Below are 27176 nucleotides of genomic sequence, written 5' to 3' on the forward strand. Positions count from 1 at the left end.
AAAAAAAAGAAAAAAAAAAAAAAAAAGAAAAATAAAAGTTCAATATTTGAAATATTGATTGTGAAAGTCTTAGCTCCAGCTGCCTTGGTGCTGGGCCTTCTGAAACATTTGGAATTAAAATGGAGAATGGAGGAGGGATAGATAAAAGTGTATTTACTTGTGTATGCAGAAAGTATCTCTGGAAAGATACCAAAACTATAAGAAAGCTTGATCAAGGATAGGATAATCACTAGGACAGAGGTGTTTTAGCAGCCAAAAAAAAAAAAAGGTCAATAGTATTAAAGAAAGACTTTTTTAATGTGCTGTTTATGCTTATTTTACTCGTTATTGGATTTTATGACACTAAATTCTCAAAAATATTATCATATTGTTACTGCATATTACCAATTTTACCCTGAAAGATTGCTCATAAATGTTAATATTCTGATTCCTCCACAAATCCACATTAAAATCCATTAACATTATAGGCAGTTTCAAAAAACATTAAGCATTATTCTTTGAAAATGTAATTCTATTTAGTACTATTTATGACAGACTTACCACATGTTTATTGCTACTCCTTTCCAAGAGCCAATAAAAAAATACATATTAAGTGTACAGAGTTATAGATTTTTAAAAAACACACACTAAAAGGTACAAACCGGAGAAGATGGAGTGCAAGAGGGGATTGCACAGATTATAGCCAAATTTCGAAAAACTGCAAACAGAGCAAGGGCAGTGATGCAACGATAGTTTAAAATTACTGTAGGAAGGAAGAAAGCCGATTCACCATAACAACCCCTTGAGAGGTTAGGGCCTTGAGGCACCAGGTGCTGCAGAAGATGGGGGCAGTTCTCTGTTCTAAAAGTGGGATTGCTGAAAGCTTCTATGTGCAACATACCTGAGTGCTACACAGCCAGGCAACTGCTACCCCAGGAAAGAAACCAAAATTTATTCTTGAAAGTGAAAGGCAGGAAAAAAAAAAAAAAAAAAGTGAAAAAAACAGTAAACGTCTATCCCCCTTTCCTTACCTGTCCTCAGAACAGTGGCTTCCAAGCAGATGGCTGCAAGGTGGAAGATTGAGAATTTCCTCTCTAGGGAAAGTGAATGGTACAGACTAAAAATTCTTAACATACATTTATATATAGGTTCTACAACAGAATTGCCCATCTCCCTACAGTGAAGCCTACCGTCTGACAAACCCTTCCATTCACCCACCCACACATACATAGTTTCCAGTCAGTATTTCTCAGTATAAACAGAAATCCAAAGTACATCAGAAATGAAAGAACAAAATAAGCAAGTATAGGGAGAAAAAGACAGTGTAAGAAAAAATATTTAATTATTAGTATTCTTAGATGAGGAAAAGTATTATAATTTGTAAAACAAGAAACAACAGGATACTATGAAAAACAGTTCTATGAAAAAACTTCAGAAAGTAAAAAATATAACCAAAATAAACAAATTTTGGGAAAGAAAGTTGAGAAAGTCTTTGGAAAACAAAACAAACATAGGAAACAGAAGGGAAAAGATAGAAGGCTTTAGGAGGAAACAAGGAGGTATAATATTAAAGTATTAGGGGTTCCAGTAAAAAACTCAAAATAGTCAGAAATTATCAAAATGAAATACGAAAATTTCTTAGAACTGAAGGACCTGAGTCTCAGCTGAGAGAGTCTACTTAAAACAATCCACACTAAGTCATAACATTATAAAATGTCAGACCATCAGGATAAATAAGAGATCTTAAGAGATTCTGGGTTGTGGGTATGGTGGTAGGATTGAGGGTGTGGAATCACTTAGAGCCTGATGAAAACAGCACTACTTTTTACAGTGTGTATTAAGGCATAATGCCTTCAAAAATCTGAGGGAGGAAATTATTTGCCCAATAAGTTTATAACCAACCAATTTATGGTGTGTGTGCAAGGACTCAAAATGTATTATCTGTATGCCCCTTTAGGGAACTACTGGATAATGTACTCCAGAAGAACAAAAACAGAAAGGTATACAATTGAAATAGTAAATCCAACGTAGGAAAATGTCAAAAATAAGTTATAAGACAAAGGTGTGCCTAAAACCTGCTCTAAATTGGAGCAGAAGGAAGTGGGGGCTCCTAGAGAGAGATTTCCAGAGGGGAAAATGGAACTGACAGGTTCGCTGGTATGTTTGAGCCTTTGGGTAGTCATACAATAGCCCTAGTTGACCAACTGAAACAATGACCAGTTAATAGAAAACTACACTGGTGAGGAAAACATGAGGCAATCATTGGATTCCAAAAAACAAAAGCTACGCAAGGAAGGAATAATTATGAAATAGTATCTGTCACTGCAATTTTACAAAGGCAATAATAAGGTAAGCACTGCCTAAAAATTATGGTCTAGGGTAATAGAAGAAAGGAAATGGGAGATTGAGAATGCTAAATCATCAGCTCAGATAACAGAAAGTCAATAAAGTCTAAAATTAACAAATCAGGAAATAGAAGTATAAGCATTTTACTAATGCCAGAAAAAGAATTTCAAAAACAGAAAGAGATTGGGAAATAGTTTTCCTGTTAGTGCTATTTAATTTTTAAATTAAGTAAATGGTTTGATATAAACTAAACATTTTAATGTCAAAATCCTGATACTATGCAATGGGTGAGTTCCAACTCTTTTAGTCCAGTGGAACAAGCACTTTTGTCATAGAATTTTCTCCTGCAAAAATTATCAGCAGTTGGAAATAATGAGATTCGTGCTTATTTAGTGTTCTCATAGCTCTAAGGATAAGAATCTTGAAGTTCATATTCCTTTGTGGATATAAATGTCAAGCATAAAGTTTTCCCTAAGAGGAAATCCTGCCCCTACTATCCTGGAGAACCTGGAGAATTAAGGTTGAACTGGAGTCATAGATGTCCGTGACCTTTAAAGTTTCACTGCAGTATGAAAATCATCTAAAGATAACTAGACCTGAAGTCACCCGGAATCCAGCAGAGTGCTATTTATAACTCTGTGGTAGATCCCAACGTTGTATTCCAGCCCTAATATAGTACAGTATTCAAGATCTATCATAGTTCGAGTTTCTCTTATTGAGATCTAAACTGAATTTAGGATTCGGTAACTAGCCCATGTAAAGAAGAAAAGACTCTGCCTCTATCTCTCAGAGACTTCAGCTAACTCTCTATATTGTCCGTTAAGTTTCTTACGACAAAATTTGCAGGAAAGCTAATACTGATATGACAGACTCCCTCACTTATGTTCACTAGTGTTTTTAAGAACTTCGGGGTGGCTAATGACCCTGAAAAAGTACTCTTCTGAAGAAAACAGTATTTTTTTCAAATCATAGGCTTTCAAATATGTTAGGCTGCAGCAAGCTGGACATGTACATGACCTTATTTATATAAGGTATATACTATATACATGTATATGACCTTACTTTGTGCATGAGTGTATTTTTTTTAATGAATTTATTTATTTACTTGACAGAGAGCAAGAGAAGGAACAGAAATGGGGAGTGGGAACAGGAGAAGCAGGCTTCCCACTGAGTATGTGGCCCGACTCAGGGCTCGATCCCAAGACTCCAGGATCATGACCCGAGCCAAAGACAGATGCTTAACGACAGAGCCACCCGGGCACCCCTGTGTGTGAGTATATTAATACTGTGCTATCTTTGGCACTGAAGTGTTTGGAGGAAAGTGCATCTCAACCAAAAGACCAGCCAATTAGTTTTTCCCATGTTTGTTGCTATGATTCCCTAAGATTTTAACCCACTGAGTATCTACTTCCTCCCTTTAGGTTGAGCCTGACAGATACACTAGAGGCAAATGAAGCATGAAACATGAAAAGCCTATGCTTTTCATGTTTTCCCCAGGGTTGAAGAAAACTTTTCACTAACAGAAGTTCTCTGGTTTTGCACCACGGAAGTCTTCCCAGCATACTTTGTGGAAGTAGCCAATCCAGCCTCCTTCCTCTAAATCAGTTTTCAAAAATGGTAAAAATGTCTGTCACAAATGATAGATCTCAAAATTCTGCATCTAATCCTGAAACCTCCAGGAATACTATCAGCAGTCCATTCTCCCAGCACAAAATGTACTCTTGGACCACTTGTGCCCCTATTAGCTGGGACACTTGAGTATTTCAAATGCATATTTCTGGGCCCTAAGCAGATTTACTGAACCAGAATTTCTGAAGAGGACTAAGGAACACAATTTTTTCTATCAACCCTGATGATTGTTTTCCCAGATCAAGAGAATTCTAATTTAGTATTGTGTTGTTGGTTTTTATTTGTTAAAGGTTAGTGTGAGATACGTACAAAATCTCTGGGTTTGTTTGGGTTTTTTGTTTGTTTTTTTTGTTTGTTTCAGAGCTATTGAGGACATTGCCTATTTTATTATTCAATGTTCTTTGGTTTCCATGGAATGAAATCCCTTTCTGATTCCAGAGCTAGATAAAAGGTTTTCTCTCCTGTGAACTGATATGTTTCTTTTATTAGACTAGTATTTGTCAAATTTGGCTAATCATCAAAATCACCCAGGGAAATTTTTAAAAATACACAGCTTCCCAGACCCCTTGTAAAACCCATTCATGTGATGCTAATAATTAACCATGTTTCAAAAACTGTACATGGGATGGTATGTAGATAATTCACAATGATCACTTTTTGCTTTGACTTCCTGGAAGCTAGACTTAAAACAATTTTTTCTTGGAATTCAGTTGTTGTTGGTTTTTTTTTTTAAGATTTATTTATTTATTTGAGAGAGGGAAGGGGCAGAGGAAGAGCAAGAATCCCATGCAGGCTCCCTGCTGAGTGTGGAGCCCAACTCGGGGGCTCAATCCCATTACCCTGAGATCATGATCTGAGCTGAAATCAGGAGCTGGAGGCTTCATTGACTGAGCCACCCAGGCACCCCAGAATTCAGTTCTTTAATATAATTATTCTCCTTTTCTTTCCCCCATTGTATTATTTGTCTGTTTTGGTATTTTTTAATGAATTTCAATTTCAGGGGAAATAATTCATAATAATACTATCCTTTGGACCAGCACATTCCTTGCAAGAGTACTTAAGCCTAAAATAAATCAATTATTAGGAATTACAGAGTGAAAAAATCTGGTGGGCTGAAAAGTTTCATCATTCAGATTTTATGGAGACTTCACAGGAAATTGTTGTTTGAGAAACGCTCTGAAAATCATTGCTATTAAAAGCCATATACATAATTAAGCTTCTGATCCCCTTTCAGCCCCTTTGCTACGAGTACTCCCAAGACTATATAACATTGTTCTTTCTTTTCATTCACCACCTCAAGAATCTAATCCATTTTAGTGGTGTTAACCATTGCCATAATGTTGAACAATTTCCAGATGTATGCTTGAGCTTGAGTCATTCACCAAAACCCCAGGCCTAAATCCTTGGCTAACTGCATAAACTCTTCACCTGGCTGGCTCCCAAAGACCATGCATCAATGCGAAGAAACTCACTACCATCCACAATTTCACATTCCTGATTACCGTCCTCTCCCAACTCACCCTTTGGGTAAATAGCATCACCATCACAGTTCTTCCACACCCAGGCTGAATTAGTCCTTGGTCACTCATTTCTTTTAATCCCCACTCCACTTAGCAGAGCAGTATTTGTGTCCTAATTTGAGGATGTAGATGCAATCTGAAAATCAAAGAAAATGTCAATGGTTATGAGTAATGCTCAGGAGAAGCAATAAATAATAGGGATAAATGTGCCTCGTTTCACAGGGACAAAACTAAACATTCATCATAGACAGTCTCAGGGACAGAGCCCTTTCTCTTTTCCCCAGCCTAGTGCTCATGCCCCAAATCAAAATAAACTACTAACGGATTTCCCCATATGTGACCTACTCCTGTTTCCATTCATTGTAGGAGTAGCGGTACTGGTGATGGTTTAGTAGTAGTATTTTCCAGTCAATTCCTCCTCTGCAGAGAGTAACAGGGGAATAACAGTACCTAACTCAAGGAGTCATTATGATTGTTAAATATCCATAGTGTTTAGCAGAGTCCTTGGTATCCAATAAGTATTAGTTGCTATTACTTTTCCTGTTATTGTTAACAGAATATATTCACCTATTATTGATTATTTCACTTTGATTTATACCAATTAAGCTCCACAAAACACCTAATTTACTCTTTGGTAAAATCTTGCAGAAGATTGTGAGATTTTTATAAGATAAAGTGCACATTGTTCATCTTGGGAATTAAAATCTGATGGTTGTGAAATCTTAAGTTATTTTGCTGAGCCTCTGTTTCCTTACTTTAAATAGGAATAACATTAGGTTCCAGGTTGATATGAGGTTAAAACTACTGTATATCGGGGCGCCTGGGTGGCTCAGTGGGTTAAAGCCTCTGCCTTTGGCTCAGGTCATGATCCCAGGGTCCTGGGATCAAGCCCCGCATTGGGTTCTCTGTTCGGTGGGGAGCTTGCTTCCTCCTCTCTCTCTCTGCCTGCCTCTCTGCCTACTTGTGATCTTTGTCTGTCAAATAAATAAAATAAAATAAAATAAAATAAAATAATGTATATCAACAACACCTGGGAGGCTGTAACGGTCTGTATACATTTTAGTTGTTTTCATCTGTGCCTTAGGGCGTACAGGCTGACGAAAACAAGGAAACAGGGCCAAAGAATCCTTGGCCACCACCCCAGGACCTTGATTCTACTAGGCACTGAGCCATATACCGTTTTTGATGACTCCAAAATATCGACTCAGTTCAACTAGTCACAAATTCCCTGAGGCATCAGGCCTTCTAATGTTAGAAGCCATTTAGGAAAGCACTTTGCACAGACAGATGCTTTCCTTAGTTCCTTCTCCTCAGGTGAAAGGGATCTACTGGGCAGCCTCCCTGCCAGATGTAATGGCCCAATTATCTCATGAAGCGGCCCTCACATCCGCTGCTGTGTTCTGCATGTGTTACCCTCCCCAGGAACCACTTACTACCATCTTCCTGTCTGTTCTTGAGAACTAGGACCCTCTCGAAAGTACAACAAATTCCAACTACAGGCCCCCTCTTCTATCTGTGTCTGCTGAGATTATTTCAGAAATCTTCTTGCTGTGCATCTCCATAGTCCTTGGCCATTGCCTCAAGTACAAGTCACTCCCTTCTATTACTTTCATTCACTCATGTTCATGCTGCTACTGGATTTTTCCACCCTGATCCAATCACTTCCTCCTGTTCCTTGACCTCCAGAATCATGTTCTCTGGAGCACCTGTGGTGGTTCATGTTCTTCTTTGCCCAACACCCCTTCCTCCACACCTTCCAGTAATAAGCGCACCCACCCTAGCCACAGGGTGACCAAAAATTGACCCAGAAATGATCATGCTACTAAGCCAGACTAGTCTGGGTATCTCCTTGGGATTATTTTGACAGAACTTCCAAGTGACCATGTTCTCTGCCATGTAAGTAAATTCCAATTATAACAGGGAAAGAATGAAGCAAGCTGAAAAAAAAGAGAAAAAAGGAGATGTGTTGAGAGTCCTGATGAAGTCAAATTCCTGGTTCTAGTTTCTAAGATCCACAATGCACTCCAATTCCCGAAGATTTTTTTCCAGTCTGTTAACTTTTAGCCCAATATATCTAATTTTCAGTCACTTGCAACTAAAAGAATTATAACTAATATAAACCATCTCATTATAAATAAACTCCCCTCATCTTCACCTGTTAGACCAAACATTCCCTTCACCAGTTGCTTTGACTGTATCATAGCCCTCTCCTCAAACCATCAATCTCCTTCAGCTCTCTTAGGACCTTCCTTTTCAACTACAGAGCCACCCTACTCCTAAAAAAAAACCCCGCTTCTTCAGCCATCTTTCCCTCTACACTTATTGCCTTTAGTCTCCCCATTCATTCATTCATTCATTCAGAAAAGGAATCTGGCTCCCACTCTTCCTGGCACTGCTTCTCCTGATCTCATCACCCATGTGGGAGAACCTCCACTCTCAGATCCATGACTGCCTTGTCTCTACTGACCTTTACTCCTTCCTTTCCGTGTGAAAACTGGTGTCCCCTCCTATGTAAATGGAATTCTCTACCTATGTTCTGGTGGATCCCAAACCACAGAGACCTCAGTCCCTTCCCACGTCTTCCCATTGCCCCAGTGTCTTCAACCTCTCCCTCTCATCCCTCCTTCTTGTCATCTAAACATGCATAACTCCCACATCATTCAAAAGCAAACACAAACCCTACCTGGATCCTTTATTCCTTGCTCTCTCTTCCTCGTCAAAGCTAAACTTCTTGGAAGCATGTCCACTCTTGTTTCCCTATCTTCACTTTGCACCACTTTCTGAAACTGATCTCCCTTCTCCCAGAGAAGCTTTGACTCAGGCCCCTGATGTGTTAACTAAGGCAAAATTAAATAAAGTGAAATAAGTTATAGGTTAAAGGCGAGAAAGTCTACCCTGGGCCCTTAAGCTTCTAGAGGCAGAAGATTACAGTCCTAACCCTAGCGGGACACAGGGTGCTTTAGATGGCTCACAGACTTTCATAACCATTACCAGCCAGCTCTCCCTCAACCCCCTCCAAGTGTGATGTGTCATCTCCTGCCAATCTTTCCTACTAATAACAACACAGCATTATGAATTGTGTTTATTATTTCCACAGCAGTAAAAATTATACTCAAGGAAAATATATAATTTCCAACTATTAATGGAGTGAATTTGCTTCCTCATAGAAATATAATTTCTTCCTTACATCTGAATGCAACTTTATATTTTAAATATTTACTGTAAATCATATAACAATGGCATGTAAACAGATCAATGACCTGCTTTAAAAAAAAAAAAAGTGCTGTGTTTCCATCAGGGCAGGACTATCCTCTGGAATGATTAAGGTTGATAGTCATTTCTCCCTACAAGTTCAACCTTTTCCTGCTAAGTGAAGCTTCTGGAGGAGCACTTACATGAAACAAGAAAGGGTTTGGCAAACAGATTACCAGCCCCATGACTTGGGGCAAATTATTTAACCTCTCTGAGCCTCAGTTTCCCTGTTAAAATTAAAATAATAACACCTATTTCATAGGGTTTTCATGAAGACTAAATGCTTTGACCCATGTGAAAGCAAAATACCTGTAACGTAGTAGGCATGCAACAAATAGTTCCTCATCCTTTATCCTTCTGGCATCTAGGAGAGGTGGAAATGCAACAGTCCCACTTCATCCTCGCTTCTATCGGTCCCAGAGTGGGACATACCTGAGCAACCAATCTGCTTGAAACAAGCCTTCAGAAACCCAAGGATCTTGGTAAGACAAAGTTCCCCACTACCATGACCCACTCTGAGAGGATTCAATGCTGGTCACCGCTCCTTACAAACTGCTTAAGAGGCCAATTCTACAAAGAAAGTTGAAATTAGAACAGATTCCCTGCTTTCCCCTAAATGACCATGAAAATAATTCCACCATATACTGAAACACTCTCCACCTTGGTACCCTCCAGAAGCAAACCTCCAGAGTCATCCATTGTCACCATCTTCTCTTTCCCCACATGATTCTGCTCATCCCTTTGCTGACTTAAACTAAAAGCCATGCCCCTCGCCCCTAAACCCTTCTACTTTATCCCCTGGGACCCCAGCTGTGTCAACTGCCAAATCCTCTGCACGTTCCACTGCTTTCTGTATATTTTCTTCACCCTCTTATGCAGAAACCCGGCTACAGCTCTGACTGAAAACTGAAACCTGCTTTCCTTAGTGCCTTGTCAAGAGGTGGCTGTTTCTTCCCTCCCGCTCCTCACATACCACCAGGGGTGGAGTGGGTGTTTTTCATGATCCTTATGGCTGATGACAGTTTTCCTCCCTCGCTCAAAAACCCCAGCTCTTCTGGAAGCCCATGCCCTCCAACTATACCACCCACTATCCCCCTGTGGTAATCATCTGCTAAACTCTCGGACTCCTCTTCATTTATGTCAGACGTTAGCACCTGGCTCATTCCCTGGCTCCCTTCCCATTCTACTCCTCCAGTCATTCTTGGTGACTGAACATCCATGTAAATCGTGTGTCAAGCATCCTAGCCTCCTGGTGCCTTGACTCCCCACTTCCAATGCATTCCTTCTCCATCTACCTCAGTACTCCCTCCCTCCATCATGCCTTTGCCATCTCCTGGCCAATGACTGCACAGCATCTGAACTCACTCCCAGCATCCAACTCCCTGACTACGTCCTTCTTAACCAACTAGTTCCACTCCAGCCATCTTCAACCCCATGGGCGCCCCCCACTCAGAGGCCCTAGCACTGTTTCTCTGCATCTGTCAGAACTGGCAAGGAATAGAGGCATGTTCAGATGGATTTATTTGGAGAGGGTTTGACAAAGTGCCACTTCACGGAGGAGTGGGCAGGTAGAGGGAATGAACAAGAGATAGGGAAGCTTCTGATGACTGGGGGTGTGGAAAGCCATTACCACCAACAGCCTGAAGAGGCCAGGGAGAGAATGAGCTCACTGAGCCCAGGGAGAGCCAAACAGTGAGAGAAAGGTTACATGACAAGGGCTGACCACAGAAAAACACAGGCACTCCAGAAACAGTAAAGCAACGAGGAATCAGGGACAATAAATCCCCAAAACTCTCCTCTGACTTTTTGACCAGTGCCTTCCCTTGGCCAAAGTTTACTAGAAGTCAGAGGGCAAGAAAGCCTCAGGGATGCAGTCTGCAAAAGTTTGCCTTTCACAGCAGGAAAGGGTGGACTGCGGGCTGGAAAGTGATAGAGGATGGGACACAACCACCCCTCACAGTGTTCACTTAATTAGCTCTGCCCTTATCTGCAAATATCCTCAACATCCTTGTCCCTCTGCCACTCGGGCCTTGCAAAACCCAGCTTTCTGCCTTCTCCACACCTGGATCCAAGCAGGGGGTGTGGCTGCAGACAAGTCTCACTTTGAATTTATGTCCACAAGTCTCAAGGAGCCTCTGCTGTCTGATTATGTTCCCCCAATCCATTCACCCTCCCATAGTTTAACACCATTCTCTCTTCAAACCTCATCCCCACTCCTGATGACTTCATTTCATATTTTACTGAGAAAACAGAAGCGATCAGAAGTTGCACAAAATACAACTAAATTATCATAGACTCAAATGCAAAAACTAAAACTGTAAGGTTCTTAGAAAAAACAAGCAAACCTCTGTCATCTTGCGTTAAATAACTTCTTTTTAAGATTTTATTTATTTATTGGAGAAAGAGAGTGAAGTAAGAGGGAGACCACAAGCAGGAGTGGGGCAGCAAAGGCAGAGGAAGAAGCAGGCTCCCCACTGAGCAGATAGCCCATGCCATCCCTGGACTCTGAGATCTCGACCCAAGCAGGAGGCAGACATTTAACTGCTTAACCGACTGAGCCATCCAGGGCCCATAAGCAATGATATCTTAGTACACAAAGAGCAAATGATAAAATAGAACACAGTTCAATTGGGCTTCACCAAAATTAAAAACTTTGGTGCTTCAAAGAACACCATCAAGAAAACAGAAAGACAAACACACTAGGAGAAAATGTTTTCAAATCAGGTTATCTAAAAGGGACTCGTATCTAGAATATATCTTAAAAACTCATAACTGAATGAATTAAAAAATAATAATAACCCAGAATATAGCAAAGGATTTAAAGAGACATTTCTCCAAAGATATACAAATGGCTAGCAAGCGCATGAAATGGCTAAGAATCAACAGCATTAGTAGGGAAATGCACATCTAAGACATAATAAGAAGCAACCTTAAACCACTGGGATGGATAAAATTACTCGATAGAAAAATAACAAATAGTGGCAAGGTTGAGTAGAGACTAGAACCCCCAGACATTGCTAGTGGGATGGTAAAATGGTGCAGCACCTTTGGAAATCAGTCTGACAGTTTCTCAAAAAGTAAAACATAAAATTGTCATGTGACCAGCAACTCTAGGTGGACATCCAAAACAAAAGTCCCTATAAAACCTACACGCTAATGCTCACAGCAGCATTACTCACAATCACCAAAAGGGAGAAACAAACTAAATGTCTGTGAACTGATAAATGGATAAATAATATGTGATATATCCATACACTATTGTTTTGCCCATAAAAAGAAACAAAATACTGATATATGCTACACCGCGGCTGATCCTCAAAACCCTCATTTATCTTAAGTAAAAGAAGCCAGTCAGAAAAGACCACAGTTCTATGTATGTGGAATGTCAGAATAGGCAAATCTAGAGAGGCACTAAGATGAGCGGTTGCCAAGGACTGCCAAGTCCGTGAGGGAAAATGGAAAGTGAGTGGTAACATGTACAAGATTTTTTTGGAGGGTGATAAAAAAGCTCTAAAGTTAGAATATGGGGATGGCTGCACAACTTTGTTAATGTTCTAAAAACCACCAAATTGTACACTTGAAATAGGTGAACTATGTGATAAAAATTATAAACTTAAAATTTTTTAAGTTAAAAAAATTTTAACTTAAAATTTTAAAATGTGTATTCAAAAAATACAGTTGAGGGGCTCCTGGGTGGCTCATCCTTAAGCCTCTGCCTTCAGCTCAGGTCATGATCCCAGGATCCTGGGATTGAGTCCCGCATCAGGCTCCCTGCTTGGTGGGAAGCCTGCTTCTCCCTCTCCCACTCTGCCTGCTTGTGTTCCCTCCGTTGCCGTGTCTCTCTCTGTCAAATAAACAAATAAAATCTTTACCAAAAAAAAAAAAATATATATATATATATATATATATATATATATATATATATATATATACAGTTGAATCCTAAGAGACAAATGCCTAGATCAGTCGTAGAAGTAAGCAAAGGTTTCAAAGAGATCACACATGAATGAGATTTGACGGCTCAGTGGGAGCAGGCTGGGTCTATGAAGAGGATAGGAGAAAACATTCCAGACAGAAGCAGCAGCAGACACAAAGCTGGGGGGAGCAAGGGAAGAGAGCGTGATCTAGAGGTGTGGGGTCAGAAATGCTCACACTGAGATTGGGTTTGAGCCTGTCTGTGTAGGCAAGGGTCCAATCATGAAGGGCTGTTCAGTACTCCTAGCTATCCATGAAGGAAAAGGAAAACCATCAAAAATTTTTGTACCTGTTAGATGCATCATTCTAACGTAAAAACTGAAAGGTGATTTGGAGGTAAGTGAAACTAGTAATCACTTGACCAGAATAGAGAACAGTAACAACAGCTAAAATGTAGAGAGCCCTAACTCTCTACTAAGTACTTTCCAGGAATCATCTTATGTAAATGCATCACATGTTAACTACAAGTGCCTTCTCTTTATAAATGATAGCTGTAATGCTTGGTCCCTTGCCTCCTTAAGGTCTTCAGGCAACTGTAACCTCCCCATGCTTTCCCTATTCCCTTTATTTTTCTCCAAGACCCTCATCTCAACTTAACCTGTTTCACTTTTTAAATCCTGTTTAAAGATCCTCTCCCCTCTCTAGAATGAAAGCTCCTAAGAACAGATTCATTTGTATTTTCCATTCAGTTCTGTATCCCCAGTTTCCTAGCGTATGGGTAGATACTCAATATTTTTTGAATAAATGAATACATAAATAAATGAGGAAATCGAGTCTCTCAGATTAAGTAGCTTGTCTACCGCCATTCAGGTAATAAGTGGCAGAATTCTGACTCAAAAACCCATCATCTTAAACCACTCAGCAATTCAACAAAGTTGTCGAGAATTTTGTAGCTGAAAGATAAGTCTCCTCCTGAGGCTGTGGCAGTGGTAAGGGGGAAAAAGAATAGAATTACCTGAGTGTGATAATAGTTTGGATATGGAAGGATGCTGAAAGGTATCAATCCAGGATGACTGTGGTTTCTGGATTTGGCAAACAGGTAAAGAGTGGTGCGATTTAAGAGAAAGAACACAAAGGAGTCTTGGTTTGGGTAGAAAGATGAAAGAGGAAGATCTGTCTTTTCCACAAACCTTTTGTACCATCTCTCTAGATTACTAAGAAATGTTAATAAGTATCGGGCAAGTAAACCCAAACAAATTCTGATTGTCTTCAGTGAGAGGCAGGGAGGGATGGGGATGTAGGTGGGACTGAACAGGAACTGTTAATTTAAAAAAAAAAAAAAAAGAAAAGAAAAAGAAAAAAACAAAAACTAGTTCAAGCTTTCAACAAGTGTTTTTTTTAAGTCCCCAACAGTGTTTAAAATAACTCTGGGGGCACCTGGGTGGCTTAGTGGGTTAGGCCAATGCCTTTGGCTCAGGTCATGATCCCACGGTCCTGGGATCGAACCTGGCATCGGGCTCTCTGCTCAGCGAGTAGCCTGCTTCCTCCTCTCTCTCTCTGCCTCTCTGCCTACTTGCGATCTGTCAAATAAATAAAATCTTAAAATAAAATAAAATAAAATAACTCTGAAGTTAATATTTAAAACACTAAAACTGAAGAAGTCACCTTACCCTTGTGTAGTGAGACTGTAGTCCCATGTTTTGATTACCGTGGTGGTGGCTGTGGCTTACAAGAAGTGACAATCTATATGAAAGCAAGCACTGACACCCAAGCCCAGAGAGCCCAGGAGGGCGGGAAGGCAATGCTTTCGGCCATGCACGCCACAGCACGTGGCCATTCTCGACCCGCCGCGGACTCAGCCTGTTAACTCAGCGCAGAAAGCTCGCGCCTCAAACGACTGCCAACATCCATCCTGGAGCCGAGCAGTGGGCGTGCCGCTCTGATTCCTTACCCAGGAGAGGCCGTGGGCCGACGGCCTCCGGTCCCCAGGCGGCGCTGTGGGCTCGCAGGGGCGACCCCGGCACGAGCGAGCGCCGTCTCCCGGGTGCGCATGCTCACCCCCGCTGTGGGCTTGCTTGCCTTTTTTTTTTTTTTTTTTTCCGGGCGGCCCCGGCGGCTGCGTACTGGCTGTGGGATGGGAAGTGAAGCCCCAGCGAGCGGCAGCGGCAGGGCTGTGAGGAGCAGCCAGGGGGAGGCGGCGGCGGCGGCAGCTAGTCGGTGAGCAGCTGGAAAGAGCGGAGCCGGGGAGGAGCACCTGCAGGCACGGGCGGTGGCTTCACCATGGCGATTCGCAAGAAAAGCACTAAGAGCCCCCCGGTCCTGAGCCACGAATTCATCCTGCAGAATCACGCGGACATCGTCTCCTGTGTGGCGATGGTCTTCCTTCTGGGGCTCATGTTCGAGGTGAGTCCGTCCCGCGCCCCAACCGCCCCGTCGCTCCCTCCTCGGGCTGCCAGCCTTGGCCCCTCGGCCCACGACCGCGGGGGACCGGACGGGGAGGGGGAGGTACCGGCCCCCCGGACCCCGAGGTGGAGGCCTGCCCTGCCCTGCCCTGCCGTGCCCCGCGCCGGCTTCGGGCTGCCGAGCCCCGGCAGGCCTGGCCGCCGCCCGCAGGACCGGGGGGCCGCCGCGTCGCCCCCTTAGCCGCCGCGCACACCCCACCCCCGCCCCCGTCCCCTCCCGTCGGCCGCGCCGCGCAGTTCCTGGTTCCCGCGAAGGGTTACGTGGCAGCCGGCGAGGGGCCGGCGGGCGGCGGGGGCGGCCCCTGCGCTGCCGAGCTGGCTCCGGGCGGGCGGGTGGTCGGCCCTGGGGGCCGAGTGCGTCCGGCGGGCGAGGGCCGGAGAGGAGTGGAGGCCAGGCCTGGCGGTGGGCCGGGGGGGCGGGGGGCGCCTGTGGGACCGAGTCAGGGATGAACGCGAAACCGACGGAACCGGGCGTCCGCTCCCTCTTTGAAGGGCGGTGGCCCGGGGCAGCGAGTGATCGCCACGAGTTCGGCACACTGAGGCACACCCGATTGTTTTCATTCTTCTCTCCCGAACTGGTATTATTGCCACTTGCCGAACTTTTTGCCGTGCTTTTGCTTTTCCCTTGAACAAGGTCTGATCCGTATATCTCGCTTCTGAACAGCAGTGCCAAGAAGCCGAGTGATTCCCTTTTTGTTTCGTGAAGTAGGAGAGGATGGAAATGTCAGGAGTGTGTAAATTCTCTTCCCACATATCTAGTATTTTGATGACTTATTTAACAGCTGTTGAATGTGGGTAATAAACTTTGCAAGGTGAACGTGTATATAACATCCTACGGTTTTCTTTCCCTCGCTCCTCAGTACACACGCCCATTCCTTATCTTCTTGAACTTCTAAATTTCTCTGTATAGATGCTCTGCCCCATTAAATACACTAGTTATTTTACTTGTGAATTGTTTGTCTCTCTCCTCCTGGAATATAACCTCAGTGAGGGCAGAAACTGAGGTTTTATTACGCTGTTCCCAGTGCCCAGAATAGCACCTGGGACATAGTAGGTGCTTAAAAAGTATTTGATGGATGAATGATATTAAAAATTCGTGAGAAAAACTAGTAGAATGAGACTGCCAGTGACAGCTGAATACGGTTTTTTATGACTAAGATGAATAAAATTTTTAAGTGGCGTCCACGTGGGTTTTATAAATGTTATTAGATAACTTAAAATTTTAGTTTACTTGTGCTTCTCTTCTGATAGGCTTTTCTGGATCTACACAGATGTTTTTATTCCTGACAGTGCCATTTATTCTGCTGAGCCCCCTGCTAAGGGGGCAGTGGGTATGATGGAACTGAAGGTAGAAGAAGGAAACTAACATATGTCCCACGCTTTTAGGCTGGCCCTGTGCTACTTACCTATCAGGTGACCCAAGTCTAAGCCTCAGTTTTTCAACCTAAGGAAATAACAGCACCTGTGGTATTCTCACAGCCATTGTTAGGTTATAAGGATCAGATAATATGGTGTGACTGCGGCTCATGGTTGTTTAAAGTACTATATGAGCGTATCATATTAAAAGTGCAATTCTAAACATTTGTACTCACTTTCTGAATTTTGTTTCTATATACTTTCTATTTTGATATTAGAAGTAATACCTTTGTTAAGTACAGTATATTCAACAATTTTATAAAACTTGTCATAACCCATCTCCATATGGTAAGAATTCTGACTCTAAAAATCTAATCTAAGAATAATATTACCTGCAGGGTATATTTACAGTGCTTTGAGTGAAATGGAATATTAATCAGAAATCCCAACACTTAGAAATGGTATAACTTTGCTTTTTTGTAAAAGATTTCACAGTCTCTTACTACATTTCTAGGGAAGTTCACCACCTATACTTTGCCTCACATATCAGTGATTTTTTTTTTTTAAGATTTTATTTCTTTAAGTTGGGGAGGGGTGGCCGCAGGGAGGAGCAGAGGGAGAAGGCAAGCTGACTTTCTGCTGAACATGGAGCCTTCCATGGGGCTCAGTCTCACAACCCTGAGATCTTGACATGAGCCAAAATCAAAGGACTAAATGACGGAGCCACCCAGCCGCCCCATGTCAGTGATTTTTTTATAATAGAGAGTGGATTTTTATTTCTGTGTAAATCTACAAAATTTATAAATCTAAATAGACACAACAAAGATCTAAATAGAAGCTTTTAGTTCAAAAGAGAATGTAAGATATGGAAGAGGGAAGTTTGTGCAAGTTGTATTTGTTTCTTACCACATGTTAAAGTTTTAGGATTTGAGTGCATGTTATATACATATCAGGAAAAATTGACAAAGTTAGGGGCGCCTGGGTGGCTCAGTGGGTTAAGCCGCTGCCTTCGGCTCAGGTCATGATCTCAGGGTCCTGGGGTCCAGTCCCACATCTGGCTCTCTGCTCAGCAGGGAGCCTGCTTCCCTTCCTCTCTCTCTGTCTGCCTCTTGCCTGCTTGTGATCTCTCTCTGTCAAAGAAATAAATAAAATCTTTAAAAAAAAAAAAAAATTGACAAAGTTAGTTTGGCTGTTTGAGTTTTAAAATAATTGCTGCTGAATCTCAAAATTAGCAGAATTATAGAATTACAGTATTTGTGTTTGAATAATAGAGAAGTTGATGTTTTTGCAGTAGAACTTCTTAGGCTTTTGTATAAATATATTGAGGAAATGTCGGAGGATTTATGGAGAAATTGATGGAGTGGTAACAGATACTGTATTACTAACTAAAATGAAAAATCAATATAAATATACTGTAGAAGCATAGACATTGTAGCTAAAGGGGCCGGGTTCAAGTTAGGGGTAATAGTTAGGGCTCCGCAGCTTGCTCCCTGGGTGACCTAGGGCAGATCATTTAACTTCTCAGAACTTGTTTCCTTTCTGTAAAACAGGGCTCATTGGGTTACTAGGAGAATTAAATTAACTAATGTGTATCATGGCTTTAGTTCAGTGCTTGGTTTACAGGAGCCATGCCATAAATAGTAGCTATTATTATTCATTAGATATTTATCAAAGTTGAAAATAGAAGACAGCATTTTTCGGTGAAAAAAGTGTCCTGTGGTTAGCTTCTAAAGAGATTCTATGGAAAAAGGTTGATTTTTAAAAAAAAAAAAAAAAAAAAAGGTCTGTTTTGGAAAAATCTAAGTTTGATTTCCAAGAAACTTCATGTTATCAAAAATTGATTGTAAATTTTGAAATCATGGTTTTAATTACAGTCAGTATCTGTCCACATAATACAAATCATGGTCTTTGGTTAATGGCTTCATATTTGAGTTGGGAAAATTTGAACAGTTGAAAAATAGAAGGGTGCTTGGGAATCCAGGCGAGGATAAGAGGAGTGAGAAGTTAGGGGTTTCCAAGAGGAATATTTTCTTCTGGAAGGGAGCTTCTTTGCAGGAGTCTAGGTGGTTTGTGCTGTGCTGATTTGGGGGAACAAATCTTGGAACCATTTTGGAGGGTTTGGGTTTTGTTTTTTTTTTTTTTTATTTTTAAGAATGACTCGTCTTAATGCTCATATTTTCTTTCCATCTCATTTTTTAAGAACATAATTTTATTTAAACTTAAAGTGATGGAGAAGTAGAATGTGATATTCAGAAATTGTCTTTATCTTTTAGGTATATAGTCAATGTAGTAAATCACACCTGCCTCTAATAAGTACAATATAATTTGAACAAGAAAAAAATAGTAACCTCAAACTGATGACCTCTTAATTAAGGAAACATTAGGATATTCATGATATTACATACAACATAGAATTAGATAATTCCTTAGAGTTTGTGGAGCCTGTTTAAGATGTATCTGAATAAGTTTCTTTCTTTTCTTATAAGTGGAAAGCAGTGTTAATCAATATCCAAAACTGTCATAAACTCAGTTATTTTTACTTTTGAGTGTATTATATATTTCTGCAGCTTATTTTATTCCAAACTAATTTGTCTTCCTATTAATTGATTGTAATATTAGTTTAAAGTAATGCTGGCTGTAGTGCGAGGTTTAGGGAGGCCTGGAAATGGCTAGTAGCATGATTTTTCTATAAACTTTTGGGGTGTGTAGGTGGTATTTTTCCTCTTGCTGTACTTAATGCCACATGCTAAAGTAGCTGGAGGCCAGATTTTAATTTTATTTGGAAACCTACCATAAAACTATAATCTAATTTTTGTTGCTTTTGGCATTTGATATTAAATGTATCTTTGAAGAATTTCACTTGTCATTTGTAAAGAGCTCCTGAGAAATTTTCTTAGCTACAGTAATGGTGACCTCATATTCTAAACTAGAAACAGGTATATAGAGACACTATGTATGTGTTGATACATGTGGAGTCTGAATAAAGATATCAAAAAATGAAGTTTGGTCATCAGTCAGCTTTATTAAAAATAATCACATGAAAGCCGTGTTGCCCTGGAAACTCATGCCATTATTCTGCTCTGATGCATTCATGTGAATGACCCAAATGGTAGTACCAGAACCCTTGCTGGCCTTTTCTATGCAGGTGACCTTTCTGTATCTGCAACGGTTAAGCAACTCACTTGAGTGGCCATACAATGGACTTTATCACGTAGGCTTGCGTTGTTTCCAGATTCTGAATTGCAGTATAGCAGAGCTCAGCCACAACCTACATGTCGCTTCACCTCCTTCATTCTGCTGCTCATGTGCTGACTGTCCACTTAGTCTAAGCTTTTATGGTGCTTTGGCTCCCTCATTGCTTTGCTCTCTCCCTACAGACTTTAACTACTTGTCCACACTCCCCAGGCCTCAGCTCCCTCTCCCTCTTGGTCTTTTCTCCATATTAGCCCTGTAAATATCCAACTGTGGATTCAGCCCACCCTCTGCCTTTTCTGTGCTTCTGCATTTGTGGATTGCTAAAGGTTGCCAGAGAAAGTCATACACTTGTACTGATAGATTATATTACAGATCAAAAGTTTCTAATCTCAGACATCAGTAACACCCAGTGATCTTTTTTACTTTTCCCTGGCCAGCTCCTTTCCTATAGGAATGAAATAAATACTCATCTTTCAAGTCCCTAATTATGCTTAGCAGATGGCTTTGCTTTTTTTTCTCTGCCACGAGAAAAATAAGAATTTACTAGATGTGCGTTTCTTCATTTTTCCTGCCTTTTGAATCTGTCTTATCCATTACTGCCTTCTTCCCCATTTAAGAAGAAAACTTCGAGGTTAACTTCTAGCTCTATCCTTACATTTTATTTCCTACCAGATCTTTCTATCCATTACCCCCTTAAATGTTTAATTTCTTCCTTTTCCCTGGCATCTTCCTGATTGCCCCCACATACACTCAGTCTCATAAAAACAACATAAATCTTGATCTGGCATCCATCACTGGATACCACTTTGTTTCTCTTGTGTTCTTCAGTCAGTGGTGTAGTTTTTACTCTCACTGCTTCATAGGAATCACTCAAGCCATGACTGCTGATGGCTTCTTAAAATGTCCAGTCCATTGTACTCTTTTCCTGCCAAGTGTCTTTTGAAATTTCGACTTTATTAACCACACCTTTTTGAAATGTTTCCGTCTTGGCCTTGGGGGCATCAAGCTGTCTTCATTCTCTTTCTGCCTGTCTGATCATTTCTTCTTATTTTGCCACAAGCTTTTTCTCTGCCCACGCCACAGTTGTGATGTTGTCCTACTTCTCTGCAAACACAATGCTGTCTCCATAGATGATTTATGTACCCCACTATATGTGTATATGTATATGTAAATGTACTACCTACTATAAGTAGAGACTCCCAAGTCTTTAAGCAAGAATCTCCCTGCAGAGTGCCAGGCTTAGGCTTATCTGCCTCTTTCCACCCAAATATCTCACAGAAATCTAAGTCCATCTAAAACTCCGTTTTTTCTCTTTTCCCCAAAAGCTGCTGCTCCTCCTGTATTCCACATTTTTATTAATAGTATTACTTTTCACCCCATTGTTCAAGATATTACGTATTCTCACATAATCTGTGATTCTTCCCTCTCACTCCCACACCTTACTCTGCCTCAAAAGTATTGTCTCTGTCCCACTACCACTGCCTTAGATCAGGCCTTATTATGTTTCATGTGGCACTTACAGAAGTCTTATATTTGACTTGTGTACTTACTTCAGTTTATGTCTTATGTAGTATTTAATTAACAGAATTGATCAGTCACTTAACATGGGCCAGGCCCCATGCTGTGCTCTAAACATACAGTGAAGAAACAGGCATGGTCCTAGCTCTTACGGAGCTTACTTTCTAATGAGTGTGACAGAAATTAGTGATATTATCACACCGAGAGTATGTGTTTTCTAAAAAAGGAACACAATTGTTAATCTCACAAAGGCTTTCTTGAAAAGGTGTGATCGAACTGAGATCTGAAGGGGGAAGGTTTTCAACAGAGTTTCAGATAGAATCGCATGTGCATAGACCCTGTGATGGGAGGAATCCAGGAGGCAGTGATCTGAGTCAAGAGTGGAGAGGCAGAGGGGAAGGGTGGTGGATTACGGTATGGGCCACATTAAAAATGTTGTTCCTCGGGTGCCTGGGTAGCTCAGTCAGTTGAGCGTCTGACTCTTGATTTTGGCTCAGGTCATGATCTCGGGGTTGCGGGATCGAGCCCTACATTGGGTTCTGCACTCAGCCAGGAGTCTGCTTGGGATTCTTTCTATCTCTCTCTGCCCCCTATACTCGTGCTTTCTGAGTAAGTGAACAAATAAATAAGTAAGTAAATAAATAAATGAATAAATAAAATCTTTAAAAAAAAAAAAAAAGATTGTATTTTTTATCCTAGGAAGAATGGGAATCCAGAGAAGAATTTTTAGGGTGGAGGTGGGGGATGGATGGGCATGTGGAAAGGTGTTAACATGGTCAGAAGCTGATTCTGGTTGCAGTGTGGAGAATGAATTTGAGGGGGCTTGAAAGACCACCTCGTAGGTGTATCCATGATCTTTCCAAAAAGCACAAATGAACTTCCCCCACCTCCTAATTGTCTAGTTTGTGTCAAAATAAATCTAAAGTATTTAGTCCAACAAACAAGGCCCTTTCTAGCACTTGAGAAGTTTTCTAGGTTTTTCTACTGCTTACTAATGTGAATCCATGCGGGGCCTCTGTTTGCTGCTATTTAACCTTTGTGCTTTTTGTTCTTCTACCCAAGCTGCCCTCACCATCCCTTCTTAGAGCTTAGGGAACTTCTGTTTTCCAAAAAGAAGCAGTTCCACACCGTATCCTCCAAGAAGCTTTTCCAGAACATTCCTCATTCCCCACCCCAGGAAAAAAACAAAAACAAAAAAATAATCATTGTTTATCGTGAATACCTGTTGGCTTACAATATTATAGAATATCTGATTCTATAATATTATAGCAATATGTTTACCCATCTTCCTGATCCAACTGAGCTACAGGTGGTCAGGGATTGTATCGTTCATCTTTGTTATTCATTCTTGTCTAGCACATTACCTGGTGCCCATAAATACTGAGTAAGCATTCCATTTTTCTGTTCTGACCACTTTACTTTTACCAATAATCAGGTCAGTTAAATATTTATTGACCACTTAACTATCCCAGGTGTGTGAGAGATAAATGCACACACACCACAGACCCCCACCTTTGAACTATTTTTGTGGTGGTAACCGTGCTTCCTTTTCTTTGTTAATTTGCATTTCAATTTTTTTTTATAGGAACTTTGTTCATTGTATAGGTCTAGAGTAGAGACTCTTTGTCAAATTTCTGTTTACTGAAACTAAAGAGTGTCTCCTTTGAATTCTTAAAGTTAGGAATAACACAAACTCACCTAAACTGCAGTACTCCCAGGCTCAACCCCTAGGTGATCAGGAAATCAGTTATGCCTGTCACAGTGCCTCGAGAACTAGGGTGCCCTTGATTCTTATATTTGGGGACAGCACTTAAAATGTTTTTCTCCCTCGATCTGCTATTTGGGATAAGGTCACAAACTGACTTGATCTTTTTTTTTTCCTTCTTTCTTTCTAGATAACAGCAAAAGCCTCTATCATTTTTGTTACTCTTCAGTACAATGTTACCCTCCCTGCAACAGGTAGGTAGTTTTCTTTCAGGATTTTCTATTTAAGTAGAAGTAAGTTTACTTGAACAAATTTGGAGATTATCATGAATGCTAAATTCGTTGATTTTAATAGATTCCATTCATGATTAGATTGAACATTATTTTAATTTTGTAATGCAAGAAATTAGGTATTTTGTTGACTTCACCCTATAGATTATATGAAAATCAGATTTTATGTGTCTGACCTTTATTGTATATTTTATAAATGAACTTGACTTTCCATGGGAGAACATTTTTTTTTTGCCTTCTCTTCCCTCTGATCTTTTTCATAAGAAAATTCTAAGAATAGATACTATATATTTGTTTAAAGTGTTATCGTTCAATTAAGGTTTCTAAAGATACAATGTTTAAGTTCAGTTTTTCTGACCTGTGAGTTATGTTTTAGACCTAAAGTAAAAGTCCTTTTAAACCTGTTTTATTTTTGTGTTTTGTTGTGCTCTACCTCTAAATGTCAGTAAGCTCTAGGAATTATAAACTACAATATCAGGCTCTATTTATAAAAGTTTCATTTCTTTTTTTTTTTTTTTTTTAATTTTAAGTAGGCTTAAAATTTTAAAACACCCAACATGGGGCTTCACACCCAATGTGGAGCTTGAACTCATGACCCTGAGATCAAGAGTCGCATGTTGCACCAACTGAGCTAGCCAGGCAGCCCTAAAAGTTTTATTTCTAAATTATGCAATGTGAAAGTTGTTATTCAGAGTTGATTGTAGTTGAATACAGTGATACAGTTAAGCAGCATGGATGAGGGCATTTGGTTAATTAAATATTAACATATTCAAGACAAGTATTGGCTCTGTATTTAGAATATAGGACCAGTTATATAACATTGAAATAATTGGGTTTAATTCAGTTACATAGTTGTATACATGCAGTTGGCCCTTAAATAATGCAGAGGGTTAGGGGCTTTGACGCCTGTGCAGTCAAAAATCCACATACAATTTTTTGAGTCCCCAGAACCTTAACTACTAATAGCCTACTTTTGACTAGAAACCTTACCAATAACATAAACAGTTGATTAGCACATATTTTATGTTAAATGTATGATATACCTCATTATTATAATTAAAGAGAAAAAAATGTTATTTTTTTAAAAATAAATTTTATTAAAAATCATAAGGACAAGAATATACATTGGCAGTACTATATTTCTTGCAAAAACATCTGCAGGTAAATGGACCCACGCAGTTCAAACCTGTGCTGTTCAAGGGTCAGTCACATTTGATTTAGTGATTTAGATATCAGATCACTCAAAATCACAAAGTTGTTTTGAAATTTGAATATGTCAGAGAGAAGAATAATGCTCTTTTTCTCAAATAATTTCCATAAATGTAAAGCTTGAGAACAATTTATAGCAACTCATAAGTATTTGATTAAGATTTGTTTTGAAAAATAGAACAATTTCGAGCATTAAAGACAATTTTTTTTTTTAAGATTTTATTTATTTTATTTGACAGAGAGATCACAAGTAGGCAGAGAGGCAGGCAGAGACAGAGGGGGAAGCAGGCTCCCTGCTGAGCAGAGAGCCCGATGTGGGACTCGATCCCAGGACACTGAGATCATGACCTGAGCCGAAGGCAGTGGCTTAATCCACTGAGCCACCCAGGCGCCCCCATTAAAGACAATTTTAAGTGACAGTTGCCTCTATGTATAGTGCTTATAGGTCAAAACTCATTTAGACAAAGGTTAAATCAGTTTTTCCTATCAGAATCATAATGAAGTGTCTAGTTTGAAAAGAGGTAGAAAATTTCAAAAGTTCTTTGAAAAGACAGACAGATAGGCTAAATATAACTTTGATGTAACCTAATCGCTACCTGGGATAATGGTAATTTTATAGTCTTCCCAAGGATCTGAGTATGGCCTCCCTTTCCCTGTTTTTTGGTCTTTGATGGCTGTAACTAACATGTGTCAAGTCTTTTATAATTCTTGAGGCCTTGGATTTCTGGGTAGTCTTCAATTTTCATTGCTTCTAAGACTCAAGATATCCAAAAACAAATCACCTATAATGTTTCTATAGAACTTATTTATTAGTTAGTGTTCTTTTGTTTGTTTCCATAACTATGTTGTACTTAGTACTGTTCTTATAATCTTATGTATATTTTTGTATATGTGTGTTCTGTCCTTTTTGGCCTTCAGAAGAACAAGCTACTGAATCAACATCCCTTTATTACTATGGTATCAAAGACTTGGCTACAGTTTTCTTCTACATGCTAGTGGCGATAATTATTCATGCCATAATTCAAGAGTATGTGTTGGATGTAAGTATATAATCTTAGAAATCTATACTTGATAAAATACTAGCTCTCCGTACTTATAATAGTCACATATTAAATATGCCTTATAATATATTCTTAATTACTAATGGTTATTTTTATTTTTAGAAAATTAACAGGCGAATGCACTTCTCCAAAACGAAACACAGCAAGTTTAATGAATCTGGTCAGCTTAGTGCATTCTACCTTTTTTCTTGTATTTGGGGCACATTCATTCTTATATCTGTAAGTATATACTATGCTTAAATTTGCATTCCTTGAAGTATTTGTGTTATATACCCAGAACAGAAAATGATGTCCTGTTTTTAATGCTCATAAGCAAATCCTGAACCTTAGAAAATCCCTCCCCTATTCTGTTCTTATCTGAGATTAGGAATTCTCCTATTGAACTAGTATAAATCAAGTTTCATCAGTAAGCCTCTCTTTTCATTAGTTTTCATACAGCAGAAATTTTAAACTGTGTTTAATGTTTCAGAAAGTCTCACTCATTTTTAGTCAGCCTGAATGTTTTTATATCCTGTAGTCATTTGCAGATATATCTATATGAGCAAAAAGGGTAAGTTAGTGATAACTTTTCCTGGGTTATGTGAATTGTAATGTTTCTAATCATTTCTTTTATAAACAGTCCAAGTAGTGTCCAAGCAACTTAAAATACTGTGTGACTTTTCAGTTAAAGCTATCAAATCCTTCAACTGTATCATTCCTTCAACTGTATCATTCTAACTAGTGAGGGGGGAAGGTAGTGTTTACAATAGTATTAACAGTCTCTAAAATTTATATGCACTCTAGAGTTTACATATTTTTTAGTTTGTTAGGACTCATAATTTTTTTTAATCGCCATGTTAGAGATGAATAAACAAGCAAAGTGTGTAATAGTTGGAAATAGATTAAGACTCAATCTTTCCAGGGCTCATGCCATTTTATGCTGCTGCTTTAATGATACTTTAATTTTTTTAAAGATACTTTATAAATATATGTAATTTCTGCTTAAAATCTATTGTATAATTTTTTTAAATATAACAATGATACATTTCAATAGGAAAATATTCTTATTAAAGATAAGTCACTTGAGAGGTTTGTTGGGGTTTTTTGGTTGTGGGTTTTTTTTCATATACCATAATTCTCACTGAATAGATCTGGTTATCTAAGAAAAAGATTTGGATTAGTATGTGGACATCAGCCTATAAAACTTGATAGCACCTTGATCCTCCTTCTCCTGTCAGGTGCTACATCTTTCCTGAAACCCTTTTCTGATCACCCAAAACAAAATTCATCTCTCCCGTAGGTGTTGTTGCCTCTGTTATGTACCATTACTGTTTTTTTATTGTTTTATGTTTGTTCGTATACATGTATTTTTTACCCTATTGGATTGAAAGAATTTTGAAGGCCAGGAATTACACTATTTGACTTCATATCCTTCATAGTGATTGTCATTTTGCTAAAATAAGCAATTCAAGTGAATCAAAGATAACTAAAACAACTAAGAAGTTTTAGCTTCAGTGGGCTCTTTGGAGCCCAATCTGGGAAACTATAAATGTGCAAGAAATGAAAATACTGTCTTATTGTCCAAGAAATTTGCATTATACTCAATAGGCTAATTTTTATATCTTCTTTCTTAGGAAAACTACATCTCAGACCCAACTATCTTGTGGAGGGCTTATCCCCATAACCTGATGACGTAAGTCATTTTAGCAGGCTTTTCTTAGTTATGGACCATGATCATGTCACTTTTGAGCGGAACCCAT

At 39.7% G+C, this 27176-nt stretch overlaps 3 protein-coding genes across 5 annotated transcripts in view; 2 read left to right on the forward strand and 1 right to left on the reverse strand.

Moving 5' to 3' along the window:
• LACTB2 (lactamase beta 2) overlaps window positions 1–12851 on the forward strand; it is a 43114-nt gene extending 30263 nt beyond the window's left edge. For 2 of the 3 annotated variants that reach the window (XR_009351716.1, XR_009351719.1), the window contains 2 exons: window positions 3438–3595; window positions 9095–12851. The gene's annotated coding sequence lies outside the window, so the exon portion shown is untranslated. Of the gene's footprint in view, window positions 1–3437; window positions 3596–3746; window positions 6201–9094 lie in introns of those variants that run through there. The other variant, XR_009351718.1, reaches the window with a different exon arrangement.
• The window catches only part of XKR9 (XK related 9), a 92074-nt gene extending 77368 nt beyond the window's left edge, over window positions 1–14706 (reverse strand). Inside the window, exons 1-2 of the mRNA XM_059166249.1 lie at window positions 14312–14706; window positions 5475–5610 (exon numbers count right to left, since the gene is read on the reverse strand). The gene's annotated coding sequence lies outside the window, so the exon portion shown is untranslated. The remainder of the gene's footprint in view (window positions 1–5474; window positions 5611–14311) is intronic.
• Window positions 14707–14729: 23 nt separating this feature from the next.
• TRAM1 (translocation associated membrane protein 1) overlaps window positions 14730–27176 on the forward strand; it is a 36091-nt gene continuing 23644 nt past the window's right edge. The window contains exons 1-5 of the mRNA XM_059166246.1: window positions 14730–15044; window positions 23068–23131; window positions 25295–25416; window positions 25540–25656; window positions 27051–27109. Coding sequence (XP_059022229.1) covers window positions 14922–15044; window positions 23068–23131; window positions 25295–25416; window positions 25540–25656; window positions 27051–27109 — 485 coding nt within the window. The 5' untranslated portion in view covers window positions 14730–14921. The remainder of the gene's footprint in view (window positions 15045–23067; window positions 23132–25294; window positions 25417–25539; window positions 25657–27050; window positions 27110–27176) is intronic.

This window comes from Mustela lutreola, chromosome 3 (genome assembly GCF_030435805.1).
Source record: "Mustela lutreola isolate mMusLut2 chromosome 3, mMusLut2.pri, whole genome shotgun sequence".
NCBI classification, from domain to species: Eukaryota; Metazoa; Chordata; class Mammalia; order Carnivora; family Mustelidae; genus Mustela; species Mustela lutreola.